Source organism: Oryx dammah, unplaced genomic scaffold (assembly GCF_014754425.2).
Source record: "Oryx dammah isolate SB20612 unplaced genomic scaffold, SCBI_Odam_1.1 HiC_scaffold_29, whole genome shotgun sequence".
Classification (NCBI taxonomy): Eukaryota; Metazoa; Chordata; class Mammalia; order Artiodactyla; family Bovidae; genus Oryx; species Oryx dammah.
In genome coordinates this window covers 88004586-88020853 of record NW_024070213.1, presented here as the reverse complement: position 1 = coordinate 88020853, position 16268 = coordinate 88004586, and the positions used below count along the sequence as shown (strand labels likewise).

General features: G+C 39.2%; 1 protein-coding gene and 1 long non-coding RNA gene across 2 annotated transcripts in view; one reads left to right on the top strand and one right to left on the bottom strand.

Moving 5' to 3' along the window:
- The window catches only part of DIP2B (disco interacting protein 2 homolog B), a 228540-nt gene that overhangs the window by 73464 nt on the left and 138808 nt on the right, over window positions 1–16268 (bottom strand). Inside the window, exon 4 of the mRNA XM_040234023.1 lies at window positions 6204–6329. Within this exon, the coding sequence (XP_040089957.1) occupies window positions 6204–6329 (126 nt within the window). The remainder of the gene's footprint in view (window positions 1–6203; window positions 6330–16268) is intronic.
- Window positions 11486–16268, top strand: part of LOC120858222 — a 182691-nt gene continuing 177908 nt past the window's right edge. The window contains exon 1 of the long non-coding RNA XR_005719811.1: window positions 11486–11655. This is a non-coding gene — a long non-coding RNA (uncharacterized LOC120858222). The remainder of the gene's footprint in view (window positions 11656–16268) is intronic.

Genomic DNA, 16268 nt, shown 5'->3' with positions numbered 1-16268 from the left:
GCTGAAAGGAAGACCTCACCCTAACAACTGCTACAAAATATGGCACAGAAACTAGGCCAGGAAATGAGAGCTTCAAAGAACAAGTAAGGGAAACAACCATTAAGACAGTTAGTATACACTAGTCTGGAGTCCATGAAAAGAAATATTTGTGTGTGTTTGGGACGGGCAGGGTGGGAAGGGGTGGTATCAGGCAGGAGAATGTCATGTTCTCTTGCACTGGTGGGTCAGGGGAATGAAGGACTTCCAGAACCTTCAAGAGAGGCAAAGTAAGTTTCCATGTAGGCAAAGAAAGTTTGAAGTTTAGGAAGGAAAAGCTTTAGAGACCCAAGTAGGTGCAGTCTAGGAATAAAAACTTACATGGAAGAGAAGATTAAAAGGTTAGTTCGAAAGCAGTCCATTCTGGACTTACCTTGGGCTACAAATTCTGAAGTGATTAATCTAGCACTAAACTCAATCAGGGTCGATACTGATTGACCAGACATGGATCAGGAAGATGTTCAGAACTATCTGAGAGATTTTCCAGCATCCCACAGTGACCTGGGTGCACAGAGAGCTGGCTCGGATAGGAAATTACTATGTAATCACTAATCAGCAGAGGCCCATGTGTTGTCTATTAACATCCATATGGGGATACTTATGAGAGAGGGGCACTCACGAGTAATAACTACTCCAGGATCACTCTACCCATAAGGGATTTCTGAACACTGTTTTTCAAGGTACTGTCCCACGTCTATGAAAAAACATTTCACAAAATGAACTAATATTACAATTAATCTCGCAGTGAGGAGACAGGTACTTTCTTTTTTAACTTACTGCCTAACTTGAAAAGTTAGACCAAATATGCAGCAATTGCTAGAGCTCCAGAATAAAAACCAGAAAACATTTACTCGACATGGTAGCTCAAGAACCTGCCTGCAACGCAGGAGACCAGGGGTTCAATCCCTGGGTTGGGAAGATCCCCTAGAGAAGGAAATGGCAACCCACTTCAGTCTTCTTGACTGGAGAATCCCATGGACAGTGGAGCCTACAGTCTATGGGGTCACGAGTTGGACACGACTTAGTGACTAAACCATCACCATGGTAGGATGAGAGGCCATACACCAAGTGGTTTAGAGAATAGGCTTTTAAGGCCAGACTGCTTTGGATTCCAATCTTAGCTCTGCCGTTGACAGGAGTTGGGCAAATCAGTTCTTAACGGGTCTTACTTCTACTGTTTTGCTATTGTTCTTTTCTCTCTGTTTTGGGGTTGTTTGCTCACAAAATCCAGTGGATCTTTTATCTGTGGGGATTTTAAATCCCCGGACTGATGTACCCTGCCAGAAACCACTTGTGCCCCAGGTTATCATCAGCCTGGGACCACTTTCTAACATTAGATTTAACAAATAGGACACCAGAATTCAATTCTTGTACCTTCTGACCACAAATTATTAGAGAAGGTCCCTGCCCTCACTATTCTGAGGCAAAGCAGGCAAGCTTTCTCGAGAAGGTTTTCTTTTGCTGGGAGGTTAATTTTTCATTGAATTTTTTCTAACTATCCCTTCTGCTAAAGATGTGAACCCTTCTGGGGATCTCAATCCCAACTTTCAACCTCATATATGTCTGAGGTTTTATCTTTCCTACTCTTACAGTAATTAAAATTTAGGTCCTTTGTTGATGGTGCCTTCTCCTCCCCAGGACAGCCAAAGTCAGCCCCATCTAACTACACTGATTTTCAGTGATCATTCTCTACATCTCTCACTTCTGTATGTATTTAAAAGGAAGCTGATTATATTCTACCTAGTACTAAAGAGAAATTTTCTTTTCCCTCTTTCTAAGAGAGTTTTCAGGTTGTCTAACTGACCACACAGCTAGAAATAGATGTCTGAGCAAGTTATTGAGCCTCTTTAAATCTGTTGTCTCATCTGTAAAATTGAACAGAAAATCATCAAGAAAACAAATGATGAAAAAATGTTAAGCACTTAGCCTTCTGACTAGTACACAGAGGTACTCAAGAAATGGTAGCTATAAAATTACGTTTACTGGAAAACTTTAAATTTTATAATCACTTATTGAAATAAACTAATTCAATCTGATAGACTGGGTTTTTATTGCGCTCTGGCTTAAAGAATATTGAATACTAAACTTCTAAGTACTTGTGGAGCTCTGCTCATAACTCATATCAATACTAACAAAAGCATTTTATTAAAAGATCCAAAATTTATTAATTATAGCACATTTATAGAGGTCTGATTTGCCATCTCTGTTTACTTTGTGATTTTGAATAAAATTAGAATATCTCCACGTTAGTAACTGACTAATAATGTATTTTAGCCTATAAGCTCTCAGAAGGCAACAGCTGTTCAATTTGTTTGGAATAATACCCATTCCAGGACTGTGCATATAGGAGTATGTATTAAGCAAAAAAAGAACTTTCCAAGAGTAAAAAACAAAATCAAGCAATGAGTCTGATACATAATTGCTAAATCCTAGGATAAATCACTTAGTGACTGTAAGCTTGTCTGTTTCCTCATCTCTAAAGAAATCTGGACTTCCCACTTCACAGAGTAGTTGCTTAAGCAGAACAACTGAGGCAGGGCAGCCACTGGTATATGAAAGTCCTCTGCATCCTGTAATTCCATATAGCACCATTAAAGTTTGCTAAACTGTAACAATATTCCAGCCTGTTCGTGGGCATTGTTTTCATATATAGAAATACAGAGAGGTAAATGTCTCTGTGACTGGCCCTGTGAATTACTACTACAGTCACTTTCAAGCAGAGCCCTGTATAAGAGAAACTCAGAGAGACCTCTAAATTTTAAGCTTTATTCTATGCAAGCCAGTCAAAACAGCTTCCTGTGCTTTGGGGTCATTATGTGGTCTATTTGTTCATCTGAGCACCCTCAAAATGCAGTGCAGGGTAAGCCCACATGGGTGCAGAAAAAGCTTAGAGAAAAAAAAAATGCTATAGCTTTTGCATTCTGTTTATCTGTATGAATGAGTAATAGCATTACACAAAGAAGCCCTACAAAGAAAGTGCTGAGGTAATTGCCTCATGACATTAGTAAATGATTTCAGCATATAAAGGGAACTGGATGGCAGTAATTCAAGCAGTCTAAAAGACTATGAAAAAGGCCACAGGCACTAGAAGAACCACTAGAACCACTAGAACCACAGGCTGCTACCAACTTGGGGAATTTAGATTTTCCAATCCACAAGATAGAAATCAGTGCATGTATCAATAAGCAGGTTTTAGGGTGACTGACATTTTATTATTTGAGAAGGCTTATGAACAAAAGACAAATCAGCTCTCATGTCAAGTGTTTACCATATTTTCCAGATTATATGATTACGAACAAAACCAAGATTTATGACACAGTTCACTTCCAGACTCTTTTTGTTAAATCCCTCCAAAAGCAGCTCTAGATTTTCATCACTCCAGTGACTCCCACAGTTATGCGCTGGTTGCGTCTCTAAGCCGACTGGCCAGTGCGCTTTAGCAGGTATCCCCGAAACTAGGTTCACCTGGCACAGCGTGGGCAGAGGAAGGGCCCTGAGCACAAACACGTTTTGTGACGTCTTGCGGTGTGGCCTCTCAGTGCACAAAGGACAATGTAACTATAATACCGTGAAATCTGAGGTTAGTCTTGCCCTGCAAGAGTGGCACAATTTTTCTATAAAGAAAATAGTAGCATGTCACTTTCATAGCTGCCTAGAACCTGTTTTTGTTTTTTTTAAAATCAGCCCATAACCATCAATAATTAACATCAATTCTCCTCTTCCTCTTGACCCCTTGAGCACAGCTTCAGCATTTCCTCTAACTTTAGTGTTTTGGGGGCTAGTAAAAAGGCAAGATAAACCCTACCTGCCTTCCCTGGGTTAGGCTGTAAGAGGTTCTGGGAGACAGTGATAAAACGGTTAAGGTTCAATGGCCAAGTCTCTAACTGGTGGCTCTCAGATGCTTGGAGAGAATGGAATCCATATCCAGGCAAGAATACCAGAGTGGGTAGCAATTCCCTTTTCCGGGGGATCTTCCCGACCCAGGGATAGAACCCAGGTCTCCTGCATTGCAGGCGGACTCTTTACCACCTGAGCCACCAGGGAAGCCCTTATCCTAACTTGGGAAGAACAAATTCCATCCCCCGAGTGGAAAGGTCCTGAGAGAAGCCTTATGACACCATCCCTCCACAGCCCCTCACCCTGGAACACAGGATGGTTCCAGGCATGTGTGTTGTTGCTGAACAAGAGCATCAAGTGCAGCAAGGCTCAGCTCTCTGTCGGGGCCAGGTGAGAAACTGCTACGTGGAGTGCTCTCGGTGCTCCAGCTGGGAGAGAATCCCTCTTCTATTTGACAACACTGATGTCTCTAAGAGCGGATCAACATCTCTCACATACCATTCAGAGTTCCCGGAACAGGACATAAATAGGAAACCTTCTTATTACTCTGCTCTGCTGAATAAAGGTCTTAAGAGAGAGGACTGAATCTTTACAATCATGAAATTATTAAAACTACCAGGTAATCAAGAAAATGATGCCACATCCTTAAGGCTGCAGACAGAGTCGAACATTCATGTTTAGAGATACAGAAGCCTGTACTGAATTCCACAGGACTATGGTCTTGTTCAGCAATGAACAGCCTTGATTTAGAGTTGGTGAATTCCCCTCACAAGGTGACTTTCCGAAAAGGTTTCCATTCCGTCTGCATGTTCTCAAAATCCTTTGCTGCACTCTCCCATTTCACCCGCAGCCATGGGGGCAGACTACTTCACAGCTGCATTTCTTTAGCACAGTTCTGGGGAGGACTGGGTCTAAGGACTTGGGAGTCTGCGCTGCTCCCTACCCTTTGCCATTTACTACAATGGCAAACCCTCAGCCATGCTGCGCCAGAATCTGCCAGCAAGGAATAGCTGTGAGACTGAGAGCCCCCTTTGTCCACGAGGACCCGGCTGGTGCTGTACTAATGCGACAGGGAAGCCATCCAAGATTCTGAACGAGTGGGCTGGAAGTATGCACCACTACAGCACAGAACGTCTCATTGTGACGGTCTGCTAGAGGTATCCTGCGTTACATTTTGAGGATCACTTGAAGCCACAGAGCTATTTCTCTTTGGAACATATTGACACCACAGATGTAAAGGAAAAAAGCACACACAGTTAAGGAGCCCACAGCACGCCCGGATGCTCTGAGAAGTTAGCCAGAACCTAGGAGAAGACTATTAATATAAACCTAGGCCAGCGGCTAGGATCAGTGTGAACAGCTCAACCTGACAGCTGTGAATCAGAGTCAGCTACGACCAACATAACCTTCCTGGGAATCTCCCCCAAAAGACAGGGTAAGTCGCTGAGACCAAAACAGTTCAGGAAATGTTTCTCCCCAAAGATTTTATTACCAGGAACATGACAGTGGAGAAACAGACACAACACTGAGGCTCTGAAACAGACGGACTGTTCAGTCTCAGAGGTCTACACATTGAGATTCTCAGACTTCATCTAAATTTTTAAAAACTTTGGGGAAGATTCCAAATGCAAAAGACAACTTAAACGTGTTCCAGTTGCTCTTCAAATATGAATTTGTAGTTGGGGTGGGGGTGGTAAGTCTTCAAAGTCTGGAGGGTGGTAATGGGCCTCTTAGTTCTTGGCTTATCTCCTGATCCAATTTAAGAAAGTGGATTCTTAAAGAAATATAAACATATACAAAATATATTAACACACACATAAACACTTATATATGTTTTCTAGATCTATTGTAACTCTGCATGACTGCTCTCTTTCATGACACAAAAACATTTTGTCCCAAGATCACATACTCCTGTGACTGTTGCAGAGATAAAGGATTTGATTTAGGAGTATAAATCTGTTAAAGACATACATATATGACTCTGGGTCATATTCTGGATGTCAATAAAAAATAGCTATTTAGTCACAGAAAGGTATTTTTTAGACCCTAAGCTTTGGCTTTACTTATGTCTACATGCGTTTGGAGGTTAGAGCAAGGAAATTCTGGAATTTCAGAAGAAAATTAAAAAAAAAAAAAAAAAAGCTTTACTCTTAAGGCCTTTTTTGTGTGTTGTTTACAATGCAATAATCAAAACCTGTCACCTTCAGTGTGTACTCACACATTTCTGATGACAAGGAGAGAGTTCTAGCTCCTACCTCAGAAAAGAAAAAGCAGAACTTAAGAAACATCAAAGTAGTAACTGTCAGAGAGAAAGCTTCTGATAAACCTACCAGGTGGTGTGCAGGCATCTGCAGGAGACTGGACAAACGTGGACCGCCTTTTGGTTGGCATGGGCAAAGCCATTTTCTGTTCTTTATGCTTTGCCAGTGCAGCTTGAACTGCTTCTGTGTGAATATCTGAAAGATTAAAAATTTGCATTTATTAGCTCCTGGCTCTCAAAGTGTTTACTTCTTTGAGCTAAACTATCACTGCCTCAGCTGTTAAAAGGCGATATTTAGGTGACTTTTATTTATCATTTGTGTTACAGCAAATAGGAAAAACAGACCAAAGAAGTAGTCAAGGATAATTTACATGAGAGGAAAATGAAGCCCAGAACAATGAGAAGGCCCTTTAACACAGCAGAGAAGAAGGTGATGGAGAGGGGGCTGGGTGTGTAGTGAGAGGAAGAATCTAACATGCATCAGGGCCAGCTGGGAACCCCACCTCTGAATGGAATGCATGTGATGCAGGCACCCAAAGGACACTCTCTGTTCAAGCTCAGGATTTGCTTAACTGTCTGAAAGGAGCTGACACTCTTCAGTTCTATACCACAGAAAAGAAGGGCTGATTCTGATGCAGAAAATACAAGGGCCAGGGGTACTTGTTTGCCACTCTGCCCACAAAAGAACACAGCTCTTCACTTGAATGTCTAATAACAATCGCAAAATTAACATATCCAGAGAAAACTCTTGATTCTCCACTCCCACGCCAAAACTCAATCTATACTGCTACAAAATAGGATCATATAATACACAGTATTTTGGACTGTGCTTTGATTTTTTAAAAAAATATTTTTTTAATTTATTTGGCTGCATCAGGTCCCAGCTGAGGCATGTGGGATCTTGTGGCATGTGAACTCTTAGTTATGGCATGTGGAATCTAGTTCCCTGACCAGGGATTGAGCCCCACCCCCTGCACAGGGAGTTTGAAGTCTTAGCCACTGGACCACCGGGGAAGTCCCTGTGCTTTGATTAAAAAAAAAAAAAAAAAAAAACTCAGCAAATCCTTCTGAGGCAGATCCTTCTGAGGTGGCTTCCAGGTTCAGAGAAATTCCCTCTTTTCAAGGAACTGGCCCAAACTACATATGCAAATGATCCTTGAAAGCCTGTCCCTTGTAAGAGCTGGGCTAATCAGGTTATTTGCGGGGGTGGGGAGGGGGCTGTAAGTTTAAACTGAATCAAGAAACTGCAGCTCCTAAAGTGGAGTCACATGAACAGCAGTACCCTAGAACAGACTAAGTCATGATTAGAGGCTTAGAACTTTCAGCCCTACCCTCCACCCTCTAGAGAGAGGAAAGGGACTGGGGATTGAGCTAATCACCAATGACCAATTATTTAATCAAGCATGCCTAGGTAATGGAGTCTCCATTAAAATTAAAAAAAAAAACAAACCCTCTAAAGTAAGAGATCTGGAGAGCTTCCTGAGTTGGTGAACCCATCTTTGTACCAGCAGGGTAATGCACCTTAAGCTTCACAGGGACAGGAGCTCTTGTTTTGGGGACTCTTCTGCACCTTGCCCTATAAGCCTCTTCATCTGGTTGATCATTTCTATCCTTTATAGTAAACTGGTAACATTAAGTATTTTCCTGAGTTCAATGGGCCATTATAGCAAATAATCAAACTTGAGGACGGGGTGGTGGGAATTCTGATTCAGAGCCAAGTTGAACAGGGACTTCCCTGGTGGTCCACTGGTTTAGACTCTGTGCTCCCAATGCAGGAGGCATGAGCTCGATCCCTAGTTCAGGAACTAAGATCCCACCTGCTGAATTAAACAACCCCACATAGCCAAGATGGCCAGAGGGAAGCAATGTGGAAACACTACAAATGGTCTGCAACTTGTGATAAATTCAACTAGTGATTTCTTTTTTTTTTTACTTTACAATGGTATAAAAGCAATACACACTTAATAGAAACTGTACTTCGAATTTTCAATTATTTTTTCCTGGATATGATTCTCTCTTGTGATGCTAGGCAGTAGCAGCAAGCTATGGCTCCCAGTCAGCCACACGATCACAGATGGCTGATACACTTAAAACCATTCTGTAAACATACAGCCATTCCATTTGCCCAACTGTAGGCTAATGTAAGTGTTCTGAGCACATTTAAGGCAGACAAGGCTAAGCTATGATATTCAGTAGATTGTTGTTGTATGTTGAGTCAATAAGCTGTGTCCAACTCTCTGCAACCTCAAGAACCGCAGCATGCCAGGCTTCCCTGTCCTTCACCATCTCAGATTTTGCTCAAACTCATATCCATTGGGTCAGTGATACCATCCAACCATCTCATCTTCTGTCACCCCCTTCTTCTCCTGCCCTCAATCCTTCCCAGGATCAGGGACTTTTCCAATGAGTCAGCTCTGTGCATCGGTGTCCAATTAAATACATTTCAACTTAGAATATTTTCAGCTTATGATAGGTTTATTGGGATGTAACCCCACTGTATGTCAAGGAAGGTCTGTACTTGTGATTGGCCACTTCCTTTTCCAGGGGATCTTCCCAACCCAGGGATCAAACTCACGTCTTCCGCATTGCAGGCAGACACTTTACCATCTGAGCCACCGAGGGAGCCCAAATGTAGGGGCAGTCTTGTGGAAATGGGCCTGTGGGGTCTCCACTAACTGCAGGTAGTTAATATCAGAAATGAATCAAATTGCAGGACAGTGAGTTGCTATCTGCAGAGAACTGGAGAACTGATGGGTGTGAAAAACTCACACACTAGGTAGGTACCTACCACACAACAGCCACTTCTACCTCAAATCCACTCACTCACTATAGGTAACCAAACTCCTTATTGATTTATCCTGCCTGTATTTCTTTGTGCAAAAAATAACCATATTTTTTCCATATCCCCACCTTTCATACACACAAGGTAGCATACAATATGTACTTTTTTGCACTATGCTTTTTTCACTTAACAGTATATCCTGGAATTCATTTTGTATCAGCTATTAGAGATCTTCATTCTTTTTTTAAAGTAGCATATATAGCACTTCATTGTATACCACAGTTTTACTCAATTGTCCTATGTGTGGGCAATATTTTACAATTACAAATAATGATACAACAAACAGCCTTGTGCAAATACACTTCTATGCTGATGAGAATATATCTTCAGGATAAATTCCTACAAGTGAGACTCCTAAGTCAAAAATCAAATACAGTTTAAATTTTGTTACATCTTTCCAAATTCCCCTCTGAAAGAGCTTTATCATACTGTAGTACTATCAGCAATGTGTAAGAGAGCCTGTTTCCCCACTGACTTGCCTTCAAAGTATATTATCTATCTTTTCATTGTTGCCACTTCAGTGGCTGAGAAATGGGACCTCAGTATACTTTAAATTTGCACTTTAAAAAAATCATTACTGATATTAAACATCTTTACAGAGGATTTTAAGAGCCATTTAATATTTGTTTGAGAGTGAAGTGAATGTTCACAGCACTTCACCATTTTTCCATTGGGGGTCTTAGTTTATTTTCCCTTGATTTTTAAAAATTCTTCATATATAAAAGACATTGGCCCTTTATCTCTGAGAAATGTTAGAAATATTTTCTTTCCGTTTGCTGTTTGTCTTTTGCCATTGTTTGCAGTGCTTTGCTGCCGTGCAAAAGTTTGTGTTTTTTTTTAAGATTTTGTGGAAACTCTCTAGTCAGTAACCTAAATGCACAACTGAATGAACTCAAAAAAAAAGAACAGAATAAAACCTAAGTTAGCGAAAGAGGGAAATAACAAAGATTATAGGAAAAATCACTGCAGATGGTGACCGGAGCCATGGAATTAAAAGATGCTTGCTCCTTGGAAGAAAAGCTATGACAAACTGAGACAATAGTTTCAAAAGCAGAAACATCACTTTGCTGACAAAGGTTCATATATATATACAGTCAAACCTATGGTTTTCTCCAGTAGTCATGTATGGATGTGAGAGCTGGACCATAAAGAAGGCTGAGTGCCGAAGAATTGATGCTTTCAAACTGTGGTGCTGCGGAAGACTTTTGAAAGTTCCTTGGACAACAAGGAGATCAAACCAGTCCATCTTAAAGGAAATCAGTTCTGAATATTCATTGGAAGGACTGATGCTGAAGCTGAAGCTCGAATACTTTGGCCACCTGATGCGAAGAGCTGACTCATTGGAAGAGACTCTGATGTTGGGAAAGATTGAGGGCAGGAGGAGAAGGGGACAAGAGAGGATGAGATGGCTGGATGGCATCACCGACTCGATGGACATGGGTTTGGGTGAACTCCGGCAGTTGGTGATGGACAGGGAGGCCTGGCGTGCTGCGGTTCATGGTGTCACAAAGAGCCAGACATGACCGAGCGACTGAACTAAACTGAACTGAAGTTGAAAAAGAAGAAGTAAAATTGTTTCTGTTTACAGATGACATGATGTTATATGTAGGACACCCTAAAGATCTCACACACAAAGACTGTCAGAACTAACAAATAAATTCAGCAGTTACAAGACAGAAAAATCAACATACAAAAATCAGTTGTGTTTCTGAACAATAACAATGAATCATTTGAAAAGAAAAGTAAACATTTACAATAGCACCAAAAAGAACAAAACACTTAGGAATAAACATAACCAACGAGGTGAAAGATTTGTACAATATGAGACACTGATGAAAGCAATAAGGCAAATCAGTGGAAAGACATTTTATGATTCACATTAAGTCCATTAAGGACTGCAAGACTTAATACTGTTAAAACACCCATATTACCCAAAGCAATCTAGAGATTCAATGCAATTTCTGTCAACATCTCAATGACATTTTTTTAAGAAATAGAAAACAAAATTCCTAAATGCATATGGAATCTCAAAGGATCCCAAAGAGCCAAAACAATCATGAGAAAGAAGAACAAAGCTAAAGGCTTCCCTCTACCTTATTTCAAAACATATTACAAAGTTACAGTAACTAAGACTCTGACACTGGCATCCAGACATACATATAGAGCAATAAAATAGAACAAAGAGCCAGAAATTACTCTGGTGTCCACGGCTGAACAGTCTTCAACAAGGGTGTCAAGACTATACAATGGGAAAATGACAGCCTTGATAGAAACAAATGGTGACGGAAAAACTGGAATATCCGTATGTAAAAAAGAATGAAGCTGGATCCTTATCTTTCACCATACACAAAAATTAATCAAAATGGATTAAAGATCTAGACATAAGACCTGAAACTATAAAATTCTTAGGGAAAAACACTTTGTGACCTTGGAATGTAATAATTTCTTGAATGTGACACCAATAGCACAAGCAGCAAAAGCTGAAAACAGAACTAGGACTGTATCAAACTTTAAAACTTCTGCATAACAAAGGGAACAACAGGGAAAAGGCAACTCGCGGGATGGGAGAGCATATTTGCAAATCATACACTGAGTAAGGAGCTACTATCTAGAATATACAAAGAACTTCTACAACTCAATCACAATAAAATCTCAAAGAACTCAATTTTAAATGGGCAAGGTAATTGAACTGATATTTCTCCAAAGAAGACAAAATGGCCACTTTAAAAAAAAAAAAAAAAGGAAAATCACAAAGGTTGACAGAGATGTGGACAAAGTGGAACCTGTAAAATGTTACTGCTGCTATGGAAAGAACTATGGAGGTTCCACAAAAAAATTAAAACTAGAACTATCCTCAACAATCTTACTTTTGGGTATATATCCAAAAGAACTGAAGGCAGAGTCTTGAAGTGATATTTACACATCTGTGTTCACTGCAGCATTACTCACAATAGCCAAGATGTGGAAACAACTTAGTCCATGAATGGATTTAAAAAATGTAGTGTATACATACTACATTACGTATTAAGGGTGGAATATTCTTCAGCCTTAAAAAAGGAAACTTTGACATACTAAGTGAAATAAGCCAGTCACACACACACACAAAATCTCTAATATATACCACTTTTAAGAGGAATCTAAGTACTCAAATTCATAGGTATAGGGAGCAAAATAGTGGTTGGCAGAGACTGGGGCAAGAAGAAATTATTGATCAATGGAGATAACGTTTCAGTCATGCAAGATGTAAAGATTCCAAAGAGCTGTTGTATAACAATGTGCATACAGTTAACAATATAATATACACTTAAAATTCTAAGAGTAAATTCATGTATTTTTACCACAATAAACATTTTTTTTCTGTCTCTTCTAATACATCTGGATTTTCAGTCTTAGAACATCTTCTCATAGGCTTTTCATAAGCTTAGATTATTTAAAACATTGACTAATATTTTCTTTAGGTACTTTTATGGTTTCTTTTTTACATAAAGATCTTTAATCCATTTGAAGTTTTTGCTCATATCTGGTGTGAGATAATAGGTTTACTTAATTTTTTTCCAGTTGTTGTAGCATAATTTATCAAAAAGTACTTTCTCACCCAAGTGATTTGCAATGCTATCTTTATCATATACTAAACCCCAGATGTACTTCAGTCTATTTCTGAACTTGTTATTCTATTCCAATGGTCTGTCTGCCAATTTGTGTGTCATACCACACTGTTTTAATTACAGTCTTTGGAGTATGTTGCTAGATATTAAAACATATCTAGTCACTCTCATAGGTTTTCTGAGTGTTTCCTAGCTAGTCTTACGTGTTTACTTTTCAAATTGAACTTCAAAAATATTTTTTCTAGCTCCATAAATAAATTTGATAGTGTTTTTACCGGGATTGGATTAAAATTATAATTTTTAGAGTCCTAACATCTTTGTGATATTGAATCATCCTATCTAAGAATAAGGGATGACTTTCCATTTATCATGCCTACTGTGTGTCATTCAGGATGTTCTAAAGTTTCCATCATAAAGGTTTTATACATTCCTGAAGTTTATACCTAAATATGTTTTATTTTATGGTTTGCTCTACCAATACATCTTTCAACTAGTTTTTATTAGCAAATATGAAGGCTACTGATTTCTGCACTAATTTCATATCTTGCTACTTGATATAATTATTTCATTAAGTTACCTTTGCCATCAATTCTCCTGGGTTTTCTAAATGAATTATCATTCCAACTGCAAATACAGTTTTCCTTCTTCTTTTCTAATTCTTATACCTCTAATTGATCTGTCTTTTCTTTTTTTTTTTTGGTTACTACTGCTAGTAAATTTAAATATCAGTATCCCTAGGACTAGTAAAACTCATACAAAAATATAAGAAAAAAAAAGAATTCAATTTAGAAAAAGCAGGTTTAGGCAATGGACAAGTGGTTTACAGAAGAAGCCACAAATGGAAAATAAGCATATTCCAAAAGGTCCAATCTCATTAGTAACAAAAGAAATAACATTTCTACCAACAAGATGGGAGAATGTCCATTTCCCCACATCTATGGATAATAATGGGCAATGTTTTTTCATCTTTCCCAAAAAAGATAAGTGGAAAATGCTACTTTACATATTTTAAGTAGTTGCTCCTATTCTTGGCTTGTTGTTATGAAGTAGTTAAGACATGGTACAAAAGTGGCACAGCTGGGCTTCAGGGACCAGGGGCAGAACAAACACCCAGTGCCCTTACCTGCTAGGACATTACTATAGATAGGCAGAAGGACAGACAGATGTGAACAGATTGAAACGCAGATGTGTGGGTGGACTGAGTCATTTAAGTAGAGACGTACAGTTCAAGGAGTTATCTGTAAATTTATTAGTAGTCATGCCATTTTTACCAATTTCTAAGGTACTGACCACTTTGCCATTTTTAATTACAGCAGAGGCAGCAACTATTAAGTTCTGGAACATTAGCATATCACATTAATTTTGGCACTACTGTATGTGCTGGTGGGGAGGAGCAGTGAAATTTTAATTCTGCATTCACACTCCCCTGCTTCTACCAATTACATTTCTTTAGTTTAGAATATCTATATAGCAAACAGCTATTCATTCTTCAAAATGGCTCAGACTCTGCCACCTCCACAAATCCTGCCCTCAACAGTGCCTGGTATTCAGGCTCCTTCCTCTGTCAACCCCTCTTCTCTGTTGACTATACCTTATACAAAGGTTTCCTGTGTTTTCATCTGTGTTTCTCTAGCACTGAAACTGTGCTCAACTTGTAGGAGGTCTACAACAGATGCTTGCTTAAACGGAACTGAACTGAATTTATCTTTCTTGGTATGAAGAAGAGTACTAATGAAGAAATGAAATGGTCCTGGTGTGCCAGTGGCAGCCACCTTGGCCAAAGTCGCTGTATCAGAGAACATATTTGGACAGAGAAAGTTAGTTTTCAATTAAGTTGACAGAGGTAGTTATTGCTGCATTTAGCTTCCAGCATTAAGTCAAAAGAATCCACACTTAGAGCAAAAGTCAGGAAGAACAATGGATGTCAGGCTTTAAATATTTTATCCACGGATATCACTTTAAAAACTTTCTTTTACATTGTTTTCGCTCCCTTAAGCTGCAGCACAAGTCCCATAAACAAAGCCTTGCCTGAATTTCTCAAAAAGCAAAAATGAAAATCAAAAAGACCCTATCTTTTATAAAGTTCCAGTTATAAAATAAATAAGCCATGGGATGGAATGTATAGCATGATGACTATAATTAATAGTATTGTATTGCACATCTGAAAGATGTTGAGAGAGTAGATCTTAAAAGTCCTCTTAGGGTGAGAGAGGGAGGCTCAAGAGGGAGGAAATACATGTATACTTACGGCTGATTCACATTGTTATATGGCAGAAACCAACACAATATTGTAAAGCAATTATCCTCCAGTTAAAAATAAAATTTTTTAAAAAGTCCTCTTATAACAAGAAAAAAAAATTTTTTTTAACTTTGAAAGGTGACAGATGTTAATGAGACCTACTAGGATCATCACTTCAAAACACGTACAAATAAAAAAAAGCTCTTTCTCAACAGAACAACAGCACATCAAATGCTCACATTTATTAATTAAAAATACTACACTTCCAAAAGTATTGCTGCATGAGACATAAAACATGCAAGAGCAAACTGAGAAAACTAGGGACTTATTCACATTAGTCAACTTTAGAAGGCCCAGGACGTTTGGATAATTAATAAACACAGAGCATGTTCTTCTCTGGCATAGGATCTGCAGCATCAGAACACAGAACATATCAAACCACTCATTTATTTTCTAACACGATAAGCCCTGGCCCCTACACCTGTGTCAAAAAGGAGATGTTCAGTTACTGTATTAGCAAAGTCTCTCATCGATAAGAACAGGCAGCTCTTGTAAGTGGATTTGACTCCTTCAGCCAACATACAATTCATCTTGATCATTTGATAGAGAAATCACTTCCGAAGTTCAGTCCCCAGACGCAGCTGACTTTGGACATCTCTGCCAGGAGCATGGGAAAGTTGGGTTTCATTTTCTGGCACTAATGTTTGAGCTCAGTAAGGTGATATAGCTACTTTTTTTTTTTTTCTCAGATTATACTTTTAATGCTATGTCAGTCAAAACATACCTGTGAAGCAAAGCAGTCCACAGGCTACCACTTCGTGACCTTGGCTACCACTCATTCTCATCATCTATTGCTTTTACTATCAAGTGTGAAACTTAAAAGTGGGTACCTTGTTAAACTTGCTGGGGAACTGTATATATTGGGTTACATATCTGGTGTTTCTCTGTGAGGTTTCTTTAAATGACCAACCAGAGGTGCCATTATGTTATACCTCTTTTTCTTTGTCACAGGAAAAGCATAAAGCAATATATGCTGTTTTTTAAAATATATATGATTTTGTTTTCAGCCTAGTGTCCAGCAGCTTCACAGCTAAAGCCTTAAAGACGGGCATATCAAATTGGTCTGATCTGTTGGCCCAGCCACTCAGTAGAAGCTACAGAGGAAATGGAACAAGAGTGAGTGGCCATCTGTAGTTAGTAAATGTGGTTCTGTGGTCTGCACAGTCCCCTTTGCCCGGGTCAGCTTCGTTGACTTTTCTCCAGTATCTTAAACTAACAATTTGAGTAATGCTCTCAGGACAGTAATCTTAACTAGTATTTCAGATCTGTTGTGCTCATTTGATTCTACCTGAATTGATATTTCCCCCATCAGACACTGCCTTATCACTTCTCCTGTTTGACAAGTCTGAAAGTGAAGTCGCTCAGTCGAGTCCAACTCTGCGACCCCAT